Source organism: Panthera onca, chromosome D1 (assembly GCF_046562875.1).
Source record: "Panthera onca isolate mPanOnc1 chromosome D1, mPanOnc1 haplotype 2, whole genome shotgun sequence".
Lineage (NCBI taxonomy): Eukaryota > Metazoa > Chordata > Mammalia > Carnivora > Felidae > Panthera > Panthera onca.
The window spans coordinates 97,090,081-97,110,335 of NC_138348.1; the positions used below are offsets into that span (position 1 = coordinate 97,090,081).

The 20,255-nt window shown below is 51.9% G+C and overlaps 1 protein-coding gene across 1 annotated transcript in view; it reads right to left on the reverse strand.

The window, feature by feature from the left end:
* GRIK4 (glutamate ionotropic receptor kainate type subunit 4) overlaps positions 1 to 20,255 on the reverse strand; it is a 429,733-nt gene that overhangs the window by 163,312 nt on the left and 246,166 nt on the right. The window contains 2 exon segments of the mRNA XM_078432856.2: positions 2,247 to 2,344; positions 14,217 to 14,381. Of these exon segments, the coding sequence (XP_078288982.2) occupies positions 2,247 to 2,344; positions 14,217 to 14,381 (263 nt within the window).

Genomic DNA, 20,255 nt, shown 5'->3' on the forward strand with positions numbered 1-20,255 from the left:
GGAAAGGATGCTCTGGAAGGGACATGACCAGACAAAGGAGGGGTAACCGGCTGGCTGTTCCCTGGGCAGCACAACCTGTCCGGCTGGTCAGTGGCACAGGGGCCAGGGTGGCAGGGTGGGGAACACGGTTATAAATCAGGGTCTCTGCCCCTGGCCTGAAATGCCAAACAGGGTTAAGGGATATGTGTTAGCGGAGGGAAAAAAAAAATCCACTGAACCCCACGAGGAGGCCATTTTGGAGTGGGGGCTGGGGGGTGACTGTAAGGGACAGTGAGGCAGTGTGATGGGGAGGGGGGTGAGAGGAGAAAAGAGGAAACGGGGAGCTGAAGTCTTGGCAACCTCACTTGGTGAAGATCACAGGGACTGCTGGAATAACAGCCTGCCAGAGATCTGAGCTGTTTCTTGGAGCACGGCAAGAAAGATTTAAATTAAACATCAGCTCTAACTTCCTGGGGCCAAGGCCTGTCAGATGGGGGGGGGGGGGGCGCTGAGTACAGGGGTGGCGGGGGAATGCAGTGAAGACAGAAGCACCTTTTTTGGCCTAGGATGAGTCAAGAATCATCTTTCAGGACATCTGAGGGGGTAGAGATGGGGAGCTCTCCGCAGAGACCTGGCCTGTGGCAAGAAGGCTCAGGGGGCTTAGCCTATAGGGCAGTGGCCCAGGGCTGGGGAGGCGGGGGTGGGGGGACAAGACCAGCCACAGGACTAGAGCTAGGACGGCAAAACACTTTAAAGTGCAGGTAACGGGGCGCCTGGGTGGCTCAGTCGGTTAAGCGTCCAACTTCGGCTCAGGTCATGATCGTGGAACTTGCGAGTTGGAGCCCCACATCGGGCCCTCTGCTGTCAGCGTGGAGCCCGCTTTGGATCCTCTGTCCCACTCTCTCTCTGCACCTCCCCCGCTTGTACATGCTCTCTCTCAAAACTAAATTTAAAAAATTAATAAAAAAATAAAGCGCAGGTAACAATTCTGAGAGTGGGTTCATGAAGAGGCAAGATAGATATCTGGGCAAAGACTCAGGGATTCGCCGGGCGTTCTTCTGACCGTGAGAAAAGTGGGTGACATTAAGGGCGTAGGCTCCAGGGGACAGTAGGGGGGTGGTGGTAGGCTCCAGGGGACCGGGGGGAGGGGGTTAGGCTCCAGAGGATAGAGGATAGGCAGCAGGGGCGGCTTGCTGAGGCAGTATCTGTCCCGTGGTGGGTTTTCTCCTATTTCTAGAATCAGATCCTCCCAAAGCTACTGCTCCTGGAAGGCTGAGCCTCCAGGCCCCAGAAAAGGTGCAAGACTGATCCTTCCTTCCTCTGTCCCTCTGCCCTGCCCTCTCCCCGGCTCCTGACCTTGCACCTCCCGTCACCAAGCTCTGTCTGTTCTCGAAGGACCCTGGCTAGAAGGCTCTTCGGGGCAGAGAAGGGCTGAGGGGGTACTTTGCCACTGTCTCCCAGGGATGTATGTGAAAGGGAAGACTGACAGATTCCTGGAGAAACTAGGAAGGGTTCCAGCAATAAGCGAAACAACAAAGTTTCGAGTTCGTTTTCTCCAGGGGAAAAGGAGGGAGAGAGTTGATGGAACAGAGAGCAGGCTATTACTCAGAAACTCATCCCCAACTGTCTTTATCCCCCATGGAACTGGAACCAGTGGAAATGATCTCAACACTGAAACGACGGAAGCTCAAGTTCAAGGTGACACCTGAGGAAGAATTCACTGATTGAAGAAGTAAACACTGGAATTGGTGAATGGGGAAGAAAACCAAAGACAACCTTTTCCTAGAGAACTTAGACAGCAAGAGTTTCAAACTTTATTTTAGCAATAAAATGTAGCAGTGCCTCCCCCGCAAAGGCATTCTTTGCCAGAATCGCCGTATCTAAACAGAATCATGAAGCAATTCCTGGGGAGCTCAGACTTCTGTCTTCTTGGTGTCCACAGCCTCTCCCTCCACCCATCACCTCCAAGGGCCACCCCCCCCGCCCCCCCGCAACACCCCGCCCCGGGACGCAAAGACCCAGAGCAGCTCAGTTTAAAAGTCCTGTTGTGAAATCTCCCCTCCGTGTCCCCTCCACCGAAACAGCCTGGAGAAAAGTAAGTACCCAACAAAGGACCACTTCTTTTCACTGTTGTGATGTTGCTGTTGTTGGTAAACACCAACCAGGCCCCAATGGGCTCCTCCAGACCTTGAGAATCCATGACATCTTTGGGCCCAGGGCACAGGTTGCCAGCCCGGAGACAGTCCCCGGGCTGGCGTAGCACTCACCTCCTTCTCCCCACAGATGTTGCTGATGATAGAGCTGGAGGCCGGACTGGAGGAGGGTCCCAGGACGGCGACCACCCCCTTGGGGAGGATCTGACACACTGCGGCCAGCAACAGGACGGAGCGTGGGCAGCAGGAAAGGAAACAAGGCACTCATCAGGCGGGACGGGGGCCGGCTCCCCTGCCTGGGGTTCAGGCTCACGCCCAACCTTCACCTGCAGGACCCTCACCTTCCGCCACTCTCCCCCCAGCCTCCTCCCACCTTTCCAAACTCAGTGCCTCTCCTCTTCTGGACTATGGGGCTCCAGGACAGCTTTATTGGAGTTTATGGAAGGTATTAAATGAGGAAATGACCCAGGTTATGACAACATACGGCCACAGCCAACAGGGTGTGTAAATTGTCTTGGCTGTCACTGAAGGACGGGGGCTAACGGCGGAAACCTGCGGATTCCATCCTGCCAGACCTGCAGCGAGGGTGCTGGGAGCCTCAGCATGGCTGCCTTGGGGGCTGAGGGCCCAGCTCACAGATCGGTCACCTGCCGTGCAGTCTGTCAGCCCCTCAAATCTAAAGAGGAAGGGGAGGGGCGCCTGGGTGGCTCAGTCGGTTGAGCGCCGACTTCGGCTCAGGTCACGATCTCGCGGTCCGTGAGTTTGAGCCCCGCATCGGGCCCCTGTGCTGACAGCTCAGAGCCCGGAGCCTGTTTCGGATTCTGTGTCTCCCTCTCTCTGACCCTCCCCCATTCATGCTCTGTCTCTCTCTGTCTCAAAAATAAATAAACGTTAAAAATTAAAAAAAAAATAAATAAATAAATAAAGAGGAAGGGGAGGGGCGCCTGGGTGGCTCGGTCGGTTAAGCGTCCGACTTCAGCTCAGGTCATGATCTCACGGTCCGTGAGTTTGATCCCTGCGTCGGGCTCTGTGCTGACCGCTCAGAGCCTGGAGCCTGTTTCGGATTCTGTGTCTCCCTCTCTCTGTGACCCTCCCCCATTCATGCTCTGTCTCTCTGTCTCAAAAATAAATAAAAAAAAATTTAAAGAGGAAGGGGAGGAAGAAAGGCAGACAAGCAGTGGGACAAAGGGTGGTAGAGAGGATACAGAGAGAAGAAATCAGACTCAGCTAAAGCCAAGGGAGCAGGAGGGAGATAAACAGAAAGAGAAAACAAGAGGGAGAGAGAGAGAGAGAGAGAGAGAGAGAGAGAGAGAGAGAGAGAGAGAGGCAGAGGCAAGGAGGAGTCTCATGTCTCGATGGCATCCCCTGTCACTCTTGCTCACCTAGACCCCAGCTTGGTGCACCTGCTTCCCCGAGTGTGTTGGGCCCTTTGTGATCTTGGGCTTCCCCACGGAGAAGGAGCCCTTCCTTCCTCTACTCTGGACACTCACCCTGTCAAAGAGCACCTCAAATGCCCTCCTCCTTGCGCCTTCCCCGGCTCCTTTGTGTGGAATTAATCTTCCCCATCTCCCCCAGGGCCCCTGAGGCCCCTCGTGGATCCCTCTGTACTGAGACGCTTGTAAATGTGCCGAATTCAGCTTGTTGCTTAGATGTCTTTCTGCTCTCACTAGATTTCAAACCCTGTAAGGGCAGCAGCTGAGCCATACTTGTCTCTAAGACCCCGCTTCTCACCTCCTCGGTGTCCAGCACAAGGTTTTCTAGGTGCCCAGCTCACAGTCATTGAACGAATGAGTGGAGGGATGGATGACTATGCAATCAGAAGAGCAGGAGAGAATCTCAGATTTTAAAACGCTACAGACTGAGCACCAAAGGATGGGAGAAAAAGGAGGTGACAGAGAGAACCTGACCGTGGTATCAGAACCCAAGAGTCGCCCGCTGGAATATGCACTGAGGTTCCAGGACACCCTGCAAGGCATTCTTCACTGCACAACTCGAAACTTGACTCTGGACACATTTTCTTCCTACTCACGTCAAGAGTCAGGCTGAGCCATTTCCAAGGCCAGTAAACTGAGGTTAAGGGATCAGTCCAAGGTTCCTTACTGGGGAGGCGGCTGCAAAGCCACACCTGCAACCTAGATGTTCTTTCTCCTAGGGTGGGGTCCTAAACATTGGTCCACACAGCCACGTGATGGCCCTCAGGGGCCCTCACGGGGGGAGCACCAGAGTCCAAATCCCAGTGTTGCCGTTTCACACACAAACCACAGGCTGTCCTCCCAGCCTGAGGCTCACGCAGGGATCCCGCCACACCGGGCATCTCAGCTGCGGGCCGTGGGTACCCGAGCGGAGCTCATCTGTACTGTGCCTGAAACATTCCCAGTGACAAAGTAGCCACAAGCCGGCTTCATCTCTGAAGACTGCTTTTCCAAGTTAAAGCAGTTGGCATGTAAGTTAGGCCATGTGATCTCAGCCAGCTTAACTCTTACTGGCCACTAGACGCTCTAAGTTCGTCGGCCGTCAGACTCCTGCACCTTAGTGCGTCTTAGTTCCTGATTTTACCGATAAGGAAACACCACCCGAGGGATGTTCAGTGACTCCTCCTTAGAGGAGTCAGGCACCTAACAAAGGTCAGAGCCAGCACCGGAATTCAAGGGTGTTGACCCCATCCTGTCCGGTGCCCATTTGGCTATCTCGAAGCCCCCCCCAGCTCCCTGCAGCCACCCCACCCCTCCCTACCCACCCCTCCGGTCCAGACCCCCATCCCATCTCTTTCTACTGAATCTGCTTCCCGAGGTCACCAGTGACCTCTTAGCAGTTTTCCCATCCCATTCTCTTTCTGCAGCACCTGATGCGGCTGACTGCTGTGTTCTTTTGAATTTCATAACCGTCCAACCCTGATTCTGGTCAGTCTTCTTCACTTCCTTTGCTGATTCCTCTTCCTTTCTCCACCTGCTAAATCCAGGTTTGATCTGTGCCTCCCTCTCCCCGGGCAATCTCACCCTTGCCTTGACCTCTACTCTCCTCCCTGCCCAGGTGATCCCGTACTCCGACCTATGTCCTGGGTTAAAGGTCAAGTTCCAACCACCTGCCAGACATTGCCACGGGGACTTCGCTCTGGTATCACGCACCCATCATGTCCATGGCAGAGAGGAAAGCCTGTCTTATTTACTTCTGTATCCTCCATACTTAACACAGGGCCTGTGCTTCATAGTTATGTGCTCAATAAATAGTTGCTGAACCACCCTGCTGCCTGCTCAACACTTTCCATGGAAAACTGGAAATAAGCTACAGGTCCAGTCATAAGGGAACACTTACCTTAAATGTCGGTCATATACCCACATGGAGTATTATTTAGGTATTTAAAATGCTTAGGAACAGTTTATGACAGTATTAAAAATATTTATGAAATAATATTAAGAGAAAGAAGCAGGATATGAAATTATACATATATCCACATGAAGGCTACAACCAAGCAAATACAAAAAACAGGCGCTCAGGAACAACTGTAAGAAGATGTTATAAAAGCCCGCATTTACTGAGAGCTAATTATGCACTTTATATGAACGGACGTATTTAATTCTCATAACGACCCGATGACATAGGAACTATGACTGTCAACTTCATTTTACAGATGAGAGAGTGGGACAGAAAAATTAAAGGGCAGAGTCGGGATTCACACCCTCAGTCCCTGAACCCAGGTCGGCACCTTCACCTTGGCACCCTGCAGGCTCCCACCGTCCCACGGTGATTAACTGGGACGTTAATGGGGATCGCTTTGGCCAGTTCGACGTTGCATGATTTTCTTCCCCCTCTTCTTTTCTGGTACTTTCTATAATGAGCATCTACTCATTTTATAACACATCATTATAAAATACAGAAGGCATAAAAAAAAAAGTTTCTTCCAAGGAGGAAGTAAAATTCAAATGTGTGTGATTTCCTCAAGATACTACCTTTCCTGGGGCGCCTGGGTGGCTCAGGCGGTTAAGCGTCCGACTTCGGCTCAGGTCACGATCTCAGGTTGTGAGTTCGAGCCCCACATCAGGCTCTGTGCTGACAGCTCAGAGCCTGGAGCCTGCTTGGGATTCTGTGTCTCCCTCTCTCTCTGCCCCTTTCCTGCTCACACTCTGTCTCTCAGAAATAAACATTAAAAAAAAAAAAAAAAAAAAAGGATACTACCTTCCCAGCCCTTCCTCCCATCGCACAACTGACTATTCCACACCACCCCACCAGGAACATACTTCCAATTTTCCTACTCGAGCCTGGTCCCAAGTAGTTCTCCCTGACCGGACCTGGGATTCTTAACCTGCTGCCTCAGATCTGGGGGGTAGAAGTCAGTGGTCTGTGAACACTTTGCGGGGGGAAAGCGACATCATTAATTTCTCTCCTAAGTAAAACTTGGCATTTCCTTCAATTGTGAACATAGGCGACAACCACGGTATCTCAACAGTACGTGTGACTTTGTCACCAACGGACACCCCAAATCTTTTCCTGCCACGTTGCAGTGCTTCAGACAATCTCAAGATAACATTTATATCATTATTTCAAAATCAGGCCAGCAGTTGCACCTGTTGCTAGGTGTGGCCATTTAATACCTTAATGAAGAAGCTCATTTGTTAATGTATCGTTATACAAATATTTTTAACTCATTGCCATATAACTGGTTTCCTTGGTCATCCTTTCTATCTTATTCATTTAAAAACACTTTTCTGAGAGGGAGTCCATTAGCACTATTCGCGCCCCCAGGTGACCGTGGTCTAGGCCCTCTCTTGCCCTTCGGCTTGGCAAACTCCTACTGATCCTCCAGTGCCCAGCTCAGACCTTGCCCCCAGGCAAGAACACACTTCCCCCTCCTTCTACCACATCACACTGTGGCTCTGAGTCAGTCCTGCCCTGGAGCTGCTGAGACAGATCCTTCCCTGTTCTCTGAATTCCTGGCCAGCTTCTGCCCCAAGCTGGTTCATTATGTTGGGCCTCAATAGAGAGAAGCTTCTCCTAAAAATAAATTCTTTTAGAAGGCTACAATCCCTTATTCCCAATTCCAAAAATCCGAAAGGCTCTGAAACTGGATGGTTTTCATCAAGCTCATTTGGTGGCAAAATCTGATCGAAACAGACAGATGTGAGGTTATTTATAGTATGCGAATATTTGAACGTAAGTATGCATTTATTTGAGTCTGGGGTTCTGCCCGAAGCCCCGCTAGAGAGGTTACTTGATGCATGGTGCGTGCACCTCATGACTTTTCCCGTAGCTGGAAAGTTCTAGATTCTAAAAACATCCAGCCTTAGAGGTCTGTGGACCTGTGCCGTTCCGACCATCCATTGTCTATCTCCCACAATAGACTGGGAATCCCTTGAGGGCTTGGGTCACATTAGTTCGGTTCTGACAAAAAGGAACTGTTCAAAAGATGTTTGCTCAACTGAATTGAAATGATCCAAAATGATCCAATAATCCCCATGGCCTGGGGACCTCCTGGGGTCTGGGAATCGTTCTTTCGTTCCTTACGAAGGATGCCTTGCTCAAGAAAAATGGAAACTTTATAAAGGGCCTCAGCTCTGAAACCTCTGGAACGCTGACTCGATGGGCCCGGCCCAGCTGCATGACAGCCCTGGGCAGTTTGTGAGAGGGACCGCTGGGGAGGGAGGTGCACCTTACCTCTGCCTCCCAGGGGGGCAGGGAAGAGAGGGAATGGAGACGTGAATGACATTGCCATGGCAACAAAGTTTCCCAGCCAGCAGAGGCATCGGAAGACCAGGGTCAGAGAAGCTGCTGGAATAAAAGACCATGATGGGGTGTTGTAAGGGGAGAATGGGGTGGTTCTTCCCCTCAAGATGCCAGTTCTGGCCTTGACCCTGAGTCCTTCTCTTGACTCTTTACAGGGAGAGGAAGGGTCTGTCTGTGATGCAGACGGCGTAAGAGGGGTTAAATGTAGGCATCGCTGATTACAAGGCCCTCCAGGGCAGGGGCAGCTTCCTGGGTGGGGCAGGGTCCTCCTCACTCACAGCCTGGCACTCGATGAGTCACTCAGTGGCTCCCTGAGCCCCTTGGTGAACAGGCCTGGCCACGGGGAGCTGACAGTGAGGTGGACCAGCAGGGGCTGGGAGAACTCCGAGCCCCCTTCCGGTCAAAACACCTCGCGATGCTAAAGCCCAAGTCGGGCGGGAGGACAGGGTCTCTGGGTCTGGTTACGCGGCAAACCCAGTGCAAAGCGAAGCCTGACTGCCCCGGAGCAAAGCAAACAACGGCCTCCATCACCCTGGAAGAACCAGCCTGTGCCAGAGCCTGCGGGAGTGTGCTCCATCCTTAACCCTCCGAGAGCGGACAAGGGCTGAATGGGGGGCCTTGCCGACCCCCGAGCCGATGAAGGGGGCATGTGACGGTGACAGCACCAGGCCTCTGAACCATCCTGCGCTGGGGGGGGGAGGGTTCTCCCTGGTCAGAGAACTCAAGTGCCGCTGGCTCCCCCCACCCAGGGCGTCTCTTGAAAGCCCTCAGCCTGGTCCTGAACAGCACCACCATTTACTGGGACATTCCATGTGCCAGGCGCCGGGCTGGCAGACGGGCCGGCGCCCTGAATTCTTACAGTCACCCTGCGAGGGAGAAGTTGGTATACGAATTCTCCTTCTACTCCTACTCCTACTTCTCCTACTGCTGCTGCTGCTGCTTCGTAAAATTTATCGAGAGTTCACCCTATATTGGGCACTGCTCTCAGTCCTGTCAGCCCATCGCCTCATTTAATACACACACACACACACACACACACACACACACACACATACACACACAAAAAACCCCTCTTAAAGTAAGAACTTTTATTATCCTCATTCTATAGGCGAGGAATCTGAGGCACAGGAGCTAAGCCCAAGGTGCTGGCAGAGCCCAGGATTAGGATCCTGGCCCGTCCGACTCCAGACCCTGACCCCGAGTCTACACCGCTCTCCAACCCCGGCCCTCACCACTGCCCCACAGAAACTCTCTGCTTTAGCCACGCCCAACTGTCACTGTGCCCCCAGCCAGTGTGGCTTCCTGCCTCGAGCGCTGGCCCGTGCCACCCCGCAGTCCACATGGGTGCCTTCTCTTCTCTTTGCCCGCCAAACATTCCCAAGTCCAGCCCAGAGGCACGATCTGACCACCAGCTGCAGCTAAACACTACGTATTTCCACCCGCCCTCTGCCCACGTCTGAGCCACGCGGCACAGCTACTGAACTTTATGTCACGTTTCAGACGTTTCTGGGTTTTAACTGCCTCCTGGGAAAGACTGTGAGCCTCTGTCTCCCCACCTGCCCCCCAGCCATGAGGAGGTTGGATCAGATGATTTCAATGCGTTTCTGAGTCCACATTACACACATGGGATGTGGGGAGCTCAGAGAGGGGGCAGTGAGGGATGTTTGTTGAGTGACTCATCGCCGTTCATAAGACTTTCTCTTGGCTTCTCACTTTCTCCCCTGACGCGGACTTGGATTTGGTCTACTGAACTGATGGGAGGAACGCTTGCCCTCACTTACTGGAGGCAGCTTTGCATCACCCGAGGTCATGCCGCTGGACCCTGTGAGGCGCTCGGGAGCTCATGGAGGAAGGGCAAAACCCTGCGGCCCGAGCACCCCACGCCGTGCTCCTCTCCGCGGGCACAGGGGCCGCGTGGGGCCGGATAACCAGTGCGCCTCTGGGTCTCCAGGGGAAACAGTGTGGACAGCTGATAGCACGCTTGGCCTCACAGAGACAAGCCAAGGCAGAGGCGAGGGGTTGACAGGGAGGCCCCTGCTTCTGGCTCTGCAGTAAATTAAACTTCAAACTGGCTCTGGCAGCAGCAGGGACAGTGCCTCCGGGCGTCTGGGTGATAAGGGGGCGGGCGCTCAGTTAAGCTCAGATACGGCAGCCGCGGGAGACGCGCTGATCTGTGGAACAGAGCCGGGCAAGGCCTGTGGGAACCTCCCTGCACGAGAAAGGCTGAGGTGCAGATAAGATACAGAAGCAGGGAGGGAAAGGGCCAGGCGGGAAAGAGATGACCTAGCAGGTCTCGTCCATCCCTCTCATTTCAGATCTGCGGGCTGCGCGGAGGGAGTCGGGAAGCCAAACATCAAGAAGCCCGAGGCAATGACGGTGACAGGGCAGGGGTGAAGGGAACCCCACGTGGGCTTGAGGAAGCCTTACGGGCGACCCTCACTTTAAATAAGCCCACTATCTGAAAATCTAAGTGAACCAGAGACAAGAGGAGGTGATTTTGCACTTGTAACTTTCCAGCGTCTGGGGTTGTTGTTAATTAATGCCCCGTCTGGTCCTTCCCATCTCCCAGCCTGGTTTTCAACCATCAGATGAGGAAGTGGAACCCTGGACGTCAGCATCTTCGGTTTCTTGACACTTTGAGATCTTAGATTCTTGAAAGAGTCGTTGTTCTCCTCGATGGATAGTCCCGCCCCGAACATAATTCATTAAAGCGTGATCTATCCAGAACTTTCTGAAACCCACCTACTGCTAATGAAAGTGGACAGCATGGTACGTTGCTGGATTGCTACCGCAAACTTAGAGCTGGCCTCTGCTTTCCACAACCAAGAACCGCTGGCGTCTCCTTCGTCCCCTTGGAACAGAGCTCCTGGCCGTGGGTGACAGGTGTGAGTCTGGGGGCATTGCTCAGGGCCCCAGACTGACTCAGATAGTTTTAAGTTAATCATGCAAATTAGCCCTGGGCCACCAGCCTGGGGAAAACACAGCCCATGACACTGAGCAGCAGCTGGCTTTGGGTGGCCCATCACAACTTCCAAAGGCTCCACGCTGTCAGGTGCATCAAGTCCGGAAAACTGGAAAGGGAAAGGGAATGTCCAGTTACGGCGGACGCCCCGTGAGGCGTGCTGACATTAAGACAGGCCACTCGAGAAGAGCTGGGAGGCAGACGGTGCTGTCACCTCCAGGTGGCTGGAGTCTGAACACAGGAGAGAGGGAGAGGATGATAAGACAGGAAGGAAGCCTGCTCAAAGGAGACGAGGAAAGAAAGCCAACAACAAAGTCCACAGGGGCCGTTTACCGAGTACCAGTAACACGCACGGTACTAAACATCTCACCTCCACCGACTCATGCTGTGCCCTGAGCGACCCTAGGAGGTGATATTACCATCACCCTCATTTTACAAACGAGGAAACTGTAGAGGTGACTGGGTGGTTCAGGCAGTTAAGCATCTGACTCTTGATTTCTACTCAGGTGATGATTTCCTGGTTTATGAGTCTGAGCCCCACATCATTGCGGTGCCTGCTGGGGATTCTCCTCTTCTCCCTCTCTCTCTCTGTCCTTCCCCGGCTCATGTTCTCTCTCAAAATAAACTTAAAAAAAAAAAAAAAAACACAAAAAACAAGGAAACTATAGTACATCCTATGCACACACAGCTAATAAACAGTAGAGCCAGGATTTAAAACTGACCGGTCTGATTCTAATATCCATGTTTCATTCTTTATAACACAGACTCCCCAACGTAGGGATTGCAGATCTACCGTCCCTCCTTGATCCGGGGACCCCATCTCCCTCCTATCTCCTTCCCCCAACACGGCCACTGAAGTCCAGTCCCTGCCTGGAATCAGCCGAGAGCACTAACCCACCGCCTGTTCTCTCCCTTACTTCGGGAGGGAAACAGCTGGGCTGGAACATTCCTATGAACTATCTGGGTGGTGTTTAAAATCCATTGTGGGGAAGCAGCTCTGGCTTCAGATGAAAGGCCTTTGGGGTAGAAAGATCCAGAAACCCTGTTTCTAACGAATGCTAATCATGCCTCAAACACAGTGAGATGTAAAAGCTGAACCATGGGTTACTAGCTAATAAAATACTTGCGCCTAAAAGAAGGGCATGAAAAAGACGCCCCAAAGCTCTGTAACGTGGAATAAAAGTATCCGTTTCCTTCATTCCCCTGATTCATCTGGCTAAATATTTTAGATGTATTGACTTTACTAAGACAGGCTGCATGGGTCACTGGGAGAGGAAATTTACATCTGCTAATGACCCCCAACCACAACGGGCAATCTGTGCTCTCTGTTCTGCCCCAAGAAACCAAAGGGAAGGAGGGAGGAGCTGGCTTTTCAAAGTACGCACCGCAAAGCTATTTAGGAACCTAGATCCTTGTCTGGGACCCAACCTCCTAGACAAAGATCCACGACAGACTGGACTAGGAGATCTCCCAAGACGTTGCTGGTATTTCTGATTTCATTCAGAAGGTGTAGAGACATTTGGAATCTTCCTTTCATTGTACTAGAATTTCATCTCTTTGACAGCTAGGATTTCCATCTGCTCCTTGCTGGATCCCCATTGCCGAGAAGAGAGTCCAAGAGGCACTCACTAAATATTTATTGACTGAACTAATGAATAAGCGAAGGACTATTTCCGGTACCTGTTCCCTCATTCCCCTGTCCACAGGAATCTGTGTCAATAGATCCTGTTGGACTCAACAGTCCTGTTCTGTATGGTCCCTAAGAGTGTTCACTCTCCCCAAGGGTCGTTATCAGGCCATCTGGCCAACACCTGTGACTTGTGACATCTGCCATGGCAAGATGAGCTGGACCCATCAGATCCTCTACCTTGCAAATTCAAACCAAGAGGTGCCGAGGGAAGTTGCCACTGACGTGCACGCTGAGCAGAGACTGTAAACCCCTGATGGCAGGGACCGTGTCTACCTTGTTTTCTGCATCGTTCCCAATGCATGATATTCCGAATCATGCCTGAAATAGAGTAAATGCTCACTAAAAGTTTCCTGAATAAATAGACATTGGGCCTGCATGGCCATTATGGAACAGGTGCATGATGAATGAGCCAGGGAAAGCAATAAGCCAGAGAGGGAACAGCACAGATTCGATATCCCAAGAGCCATAACGGAGCTATGAGACAAAGATCCTAGGCTTCCTCCCTTCCTGCCCTCTCCGAAGCCACACAACGTCCTCCCTACCACACGTGGGCCAGTGTGATATGTCTCTTCTCTTGCAACACTAATGGTCCAGATCAGAGCAGTGCTGAGTCCACACACAGAAGACCAGGTGTCTCACATGTACACCTGAGCAGGTGGCTCTTTTATTTTAGTCCGGTTTTGCCAGTGAGCGTAACCAAAGGCTGACGTGTGTTACAAAGGGAGCAGACGGGGCAAAGTCTTGGGGAAGAGACGTTATCACCTCTCTGGGCTGAGAGGCTCCTCTCCTTCCCTCTGCACTGGGGTTGTTCATTTCCAGCTCAGCTACGAGCACCAGCGCACCGAGTGGGAAGCTCATCCTGTAAAGTCGTCAAGGGGATACCAGCAACACACCACAGAATTCCAGGGAGGGCATAGCAGACGGGGTGCCGGCCTTGCAGGGTGACCACGTGAATGCAGGCTTCCGGACCCGCTCAGCCCTCAGCTAGCTCTGTGGATGGGCAAGATAATCAACGTTAAGATACTCAACGTTGAGCCTCTGTTTCTCTTATAAAGTGGGGCCAATAACACCTAGCTCTCAGGGTAGTAGCATCAAAATCAGTGCCTAGCACATAGTAGGGGCTCCACGCATGTGACTCGAGTGACCTGTTGCAGAGGGTCGTGTGTTATTTTAAGTGATTTAAATCTCACACCAACCTGCAAGATTTGCAAAGTAGAGGCTAGCACTCACATTTTGCAGATGAAGAAACTGAGTTAAACGGGAAAAGTAACTTGTCCAAGGTCACCCACACAACAGCCAAACTCCATCCCAAGTCCCACGGTGCTGCCCTCACCACAAAATTGCAAGACGGGTGATCAGATGTGCCTGGATTAAGCTGGCCCTGGGCTGGCCATACCTCTCTTAATCACACACAAGGTTTCGTTCAGCGGTTTGCGCACGATACGTCCAGGAGTTGGATGAATCAATAGATGAAGGAATGAATGGGTGGGTGAATGCACGAATGAGTATCCTGTCTTAATTCTACTCCACACATAACTGGCAACGAAACCTGGGGACCTCATCCAGACTAAGCCCTGTGGGGCCTCCTGGTGCATGTTTCTCTCCCTCTCTTGGGAACGGCTGATCGCAGGCCTGGTGTGGGGTACAGCTCACACTATCAGCCCCTCCTCTGCCAGCAAGGAAAGCAGAGGGCAGCCCTGCCCATTCTACGTACTGGTTTCTGCAGTCTCGTACTCGCTGTCTCTGAGAAGCTCAAAGATGTCCACTTCGACCTTGGCCTTGCCCAGCCTCTCAGGAGCGCGGTTGATGCGGTTCTTGGCCAGGGTGATGGAGAGCCGCTCCCCTCTGCTGCACTCCATGGGGTCATCCAAGATAGCAGCTGTGGGCAGGCAACCACACGGAGACAGTTGGTACCCTCTCCCGTCACCCTCCTCTTTCTCCAGTCTCCCCCCACTGCCACCTTCCTCTTCCAGGCAGCTCCCCGCGTCCCCCTCCACCCTGCCGTCCTCGGAACTATTCCCAAAGCCAGCTCTCTACATGCTAAGGGTCGTGGTTCGTAGCCAGGCGCAGCCATGAATTCTAATGTGCATCTCTACCTCAGGAACCCCATCACGTCATAGCAAGGCCCCGGGGGCCAATGTGTACGAGGTCCTGAGACCCAGGCGTGGCGATACGCTTGGATGTACATGTGCACACCGGCCCGCGTGTGCAAAGGAAGGGAGACGGTGGCTGTCCTGTGAAAATGGCATTCTGGGCCTCTGCGAAACTCTCCCTGAGATGAGAGGGTTAAAGGAAGCCAGGCATGAGAGGGAGAGCTGTGGCACGAAGGAGCAGGGTCAGGGTCCTGCCGAACCCGGGTGCTCCCGGCTCAGACACTGACGAACCATGGCAGCCGGTGAGCGAGGCAGTTTCTCTGAACTTCCTTTCCTCACTGAATGTTAACAGTAGTAAGAGAACCTCCGGGGGTTGGTGTGAGACTTCAGTAAGATAACGTACGTGGGTGACACATCACACGGATTTCATCGGCGTGACTTAATAGGAATGGTTGGAGGGAGGTGGTACCGATAGCTGCCCAACTTCCGGAAGCCCTATTCAGGTAGCACAGAGGCCCAGGTTCGGATCCCAGCTCCATCCTGAATTAGCTACGAGACCTCAGTTTCCTCACTTGGAAAATGGGGAGAGCGCCCAGTCCTTGGGCTTCTGTGAAGATTACGGGAACAGTGTATGCAAAGTGCTCAACATAGTACCTGGCACATGGTATAAACACTCAACAAATCGAGCTCGGGATATCGTTCATTCTCTCGGCAGAGGAAGTTACAAAATCGAGCATCTCTACAAAGCTCGTATGTGAATGCTCAGAGCAGCACTATTCATAATAACCCCAAAGTGGAAAACCCCAAATGCCCATCAACTGACGAGCGAATAAGCTAAATGTGGTATATCCACGCAATGGAACGGTACGTGACAATAAAAAGGAAGGAAGTTCTCACACATGCCACAACATGCATGACCCTCGCGAGCATGATGCTAAGTGAAAGAAGCCAGACGCAAAATACTGCATATTGGATGATTCGTTTATATGGAATTTCCAGAATAGGTAAATCCACAGAGGTGGAAGGTAGATTAGTGGTTGCCTGGCGGCAGTGGTGGAAAAGCTGGATGGCATGGGGGAGTAATTGCTAATGCACACACAACGTTTCTTTTCGGGGTGATGAAAATGTTCTAAAATTGATTATGGTGATAGATGCATGATGCTGTGACTATACTAAAAACCACTGAGTCGTATACTTTTAGTGGGTGAATCGTGTGGTATCTGAGTTATATTTTAATAAAGCTGTTACAGAAAAAAAAAAGGAGAAATATGAAGTTTATCTTTCAGAGGTTTGAAGGCTCAGAAAAGCATCACGGGGAATCACGCCAAATAGATTTCACCGACTCGTGGCCCTTGAATCTCTGTGGCTGGTGTGGACTGAAGAGACCCAGGTCCCATGCTGTCTTCTCTGGATCCTGCTCCCATACCTACTGTGACCCATTTTCCAAACCAAAAACCAGGACACAGAATATTACAAAGCCTTTTTTTTTTTTTCTGATTTGTGGATGTATTTATACGCGTTGCCTTGTTGAACGATGAAAATCAGATTCATTGACACAGGTTGGGCCATACATTGGGCAACGGAGGTGCATCCAAAGACGTAGGCATTTAAGTGGGCTTCCGTGAATTAAGTAGCAAAGTCCTCACACACCTGGCGTGATCACCACCTGCCTGAGGACACCCACAACCTGCCCAGGTGGCCTCAGAAAAGCGAGACCAGGATGAGACTACTACTTGGGAAGCAAAAATCTAAACGATTGTATGGGGCTGGCCCAGGAGGAGGACCCTGGGAAGAGAAAAGAAGGGCAACCTACAGAAATGATTTTCAAATGGTGTTCCTTGGAGGGCCCTGGGTCCCATTAGGAAGCAGCGGGGGAGGCCACATGGAGGTCTCCAGCCCACGCCAGCTTCAACCAGCACACCTCCCCATCAGTTTTGGATATTTGGGGTTCCACGTAAGACTCGATATGAAAAAAAAAAGTCGCACCATTAAAAACAAAATAAGGGGCACTCAGGTCATGATGTCACAGCTTGTGGGTTCGAGCCCCGCATCGGGCTCGGGGCTAACAGTGTAGAGCCTGCTTTAGAACCTCTGTCTTCCTCTCTCTCTGCCCCTACCCTTCTCATGCTCTCTCTCTCTTAAAAATAAGTAAACATTTAAAAAAATAAAATAAAACACAATAATATAAAATAAAATAAAATAAAATAAAATAAAATAAAATAAAATAAAATAAAATAAAATAAAATAAAATAAAATAGAATTAGAAATCACTAGTCTAGGGGCGCCTGGGTGGCGCAGTCGGTTAAGCGTCCGACTTCGGCTCAGGTCACGATCTCGCGGTCCGTGAGTTCGAGCCCCGCGTCAGGCTCTGGGCTGATGGCTCGGAGCCTGGAGCCTGTTTCCGATTCTGTGTCTCCCTCTCTCTCTGCCCCTCCCCCGTTCATGCTCTGTCTCTCTCTGTCCCAAAAATAAATAAAAAACGTTGAAAAAAAAAATTAAAAAAAAAAAAAAAAAGAAATCACTAGTCTAGCCTTAAAGCATAGAAAAGAGACATCTGAAATGCCAGGAATGGGCAGAGCCATCCCACACAAGTCACGGGAAAGAGGGACTAGATCCATGGCACGTGAGCTTTACGTTAGCGGGCACGCATTTATTCAGTGACAACATTAGCGTAAGTGCTTAGTAGACACGATCTCACTCAATCTCTGCAACACCTCTGTGAGAAGTGTGTGTTCTGTGTGTTATTCTCATTTGAGGATGAGAAAACAGAGGTCAGAGAGGTCGAGGGACCTGCCCCAATTCACAGGGCTGGTGAGCGGTAGAGGCAAAAGGTAACCCCAGGTCAACCTCACGTAGACCCTGGGCCCTGAACCAAGGCTCATCTTCCTTCGGTGCAATTTGTCTTCAGGGGAATTTGCTGCCGAGAAGAGGGTGTACCAGGTAGGTGCGTCTCAATCAACTCAGGCTGCTGTCACAAACAACCACAGACTAGGTGGCTTATCTAGCAACCATTTTTTCCTCACAGTCGTGGAGGTGGGGGATCTGAGATCAGCTAACATGGTTGGGATCTATTACAGACACCTGCCTTCTTACATGGTCCTCAGATGGCGGAGAGGGAGGGACAACGTTCTTTGGACTCTTCTCAGAAGGGCACTAATCCCATCACGGAAGTCCCCCCCCCGCCCCCGACCCTTGTGACCTCATCAAAATCGAATCCCCTCCCCAAGGTCCCACCTCCCCCAAGGTCATCTTGGGGGTTAGGATTTAACACATGCATCTCGGGAGGACACAATTCAGTCCATCGCAACAGGGTGCACGAGCCTTTCACACACCATAAAGAAAGTCTTGGGGCCCCTGGGTGGTTCAGTCGGTTGAGTGTCCGACTTCGGCTTAGGTCAAGATCTCGAGGTTCATGAGTTCGAGCCCCGCATCGGGCTCGCTGCTGTCTTGCTGCTGACAGGCTGACAGCACGAAGCCTGCTCTGGATCCTCTGTCCTCTTCTCTCTCTGCCCCTCCCCTGCTCCCGCTCTCTCTCAAAATATAAGTTAAAAAAAAAAAAAAAAAAAAAAAAATTAAAAAAAGAAAGTCTCATCAAGGCAAATCAACTCTGAAACACTAATAGACAGGACCCTGGGCCTCTGGAAATTCCCCTAGCTAATGCTCCCAACCCCCAGTAAATTTCTAAACTGGGAGCCTTTTTCTCTTTGGGCCATATGACCTCGCTCTCCCCAACTTTTCCATCGATCACCTTGTAAATATTAGTAAATCACTTGTAACCAAGTAAATTAATAAAACAATCTCTCGGAAAATGCCCACGTCCCCTGTAAGTCTGGGAAGGAGCTCAGCCCTCTAGGGGGGCGGGGGGCGGGGGGGAGCTCCCTCAGCGATGTTTGGATCAGGCTCATGCTATCGACGCCTCACTTGTCTCTGTCACGTCAGTACACGAAGGGCACAATCCCACCTGGACCAACAGGAGGCAACACACATACGATCGTCTGTTCCGGGTCTCTTCTCCTCGACAGCACACCTTCAGGACACATGCTGGGAACTGAATGTGTCCCCCCCCCCCCCCCCATTCACATGTTGAACCCTCAGCTTCCAAAGTGACTGTGTTTAGAGACAGGGCCTTTCAGAGGTAATGAAAGTTAAATGAAGTCATGAGGCTAAGTCCCTGCTCTGAGAGGATTAGTGTCCCTGCAAGGAGGGACACCAGAGAGCTCTCTCTTTCTCTCCCCCGGTGTGAGGGTGTGGCAGGAAGGCAAGCCAGGGAGCAGGCTCCCCCCAGAAAATGAGTCTGCTGGCACCTTGACCTTGGACGTCTGGCCTCCAGAACTGTGAGAAATAAATGTCCGTTGTGGATGCCACCCACTCTGTGGTGTTCCATTATGGTGGCCCGAGATGACAAGGAAAATGTGCCAACACCAACCCAGATGTACAGGACGGCCGCCAGCCATGGAACACCACATAATCAACTCACAGAGCATCACTGGACACACCCGGAGACAGAGGGATCATGACCAGGTGGGGAAGAGGGAATGTGGCAATGTTATATTAAGGGGCATATGAGGTCCCCTGAGCACCTCTTTCTTCTTTTCCTCCCCACTGGGTTCAACGAAGGGACTCTGCAACTCTCTCCAACCTCCATGCTGTTCTGGGCACCACTTTTCAATTCAGGGTTTAGGTTTTTGACAATGATCAACTCCTGTCTGGGAACAGCCTCAACTGGGTGGCTGGTTGGCCTCGGCCATATTGAGGTCAGAACCCAGATTCCGGGGCTGTGGGCACAAAGGATGAGGTACAGGCTCAGGCTCTTAGGACACCAGAGGAACACGTCCCCAACAGGCAGTCACCAAGAGCAGGCTTGCTGTTTGGCAGTCCCTGGCGAGGGGCCCCGTGTGTGTCTGGAGAGCAGCGTACTCAGGACTGAGTGAGCAGCTGACGCTCCTGTCCCCCAGGCCTGGCTGTCCGGTTACGCCAGGATGCTGCTCAGAGTTCCTAGCCGCCTGCCGAAGGAAGAACAGTATCATCTGGCACATCGTCCAGCCCCGGGGATGGTTCTTCAGAGAAGTCAACGAGGAAGCATGGTAATTACGGCTGGGAGATCGGGGGCTACAGCAAGGACAAGGCTGAGACGGAGAGATGCAATCAGGGGCCAGGGTCTTTCTCATGCTTCCGGCCATGGGGACTCTGTGCCCGGGGACTCTTCCACAATAAGCCCTCAACATGCCTCTTTCATGCCCAGGGAGCTGGTGACCCCTTACATTGGGCCTTTCTCCCCACAAGCCAAGAGCTTTACCTCTGCCCAGTTCTCTCAGAGTTCCTTTCAGGCTCATGCGAAGGAAAGGGTGGCCTCCCGACTCTGTGCCCACCTCCCCTCCAAGGTTTCCTCCATGTTCTAGACCCAGACCGAGGTCTACTCCAGAGAGGACACCTCCCCTGGGGCTGGCTGGCCTGGCTCTGCCCACTCTACTCCCTTCTGGTTCACCCAATGAGTGTGGCCATGATTATCACTGACCTGCTCAAAGTTCTCAGGCCTCCCCATTATCCAATGGTTGGTCCCATTTGAGTTTCTAAGATGGCATCAGGGCCTCTGCACTCTGGCTTCCGCAGAGCACTCCCTTTCACCCCCATAGCGACAGCGCCCCTATATCAGGACCAGG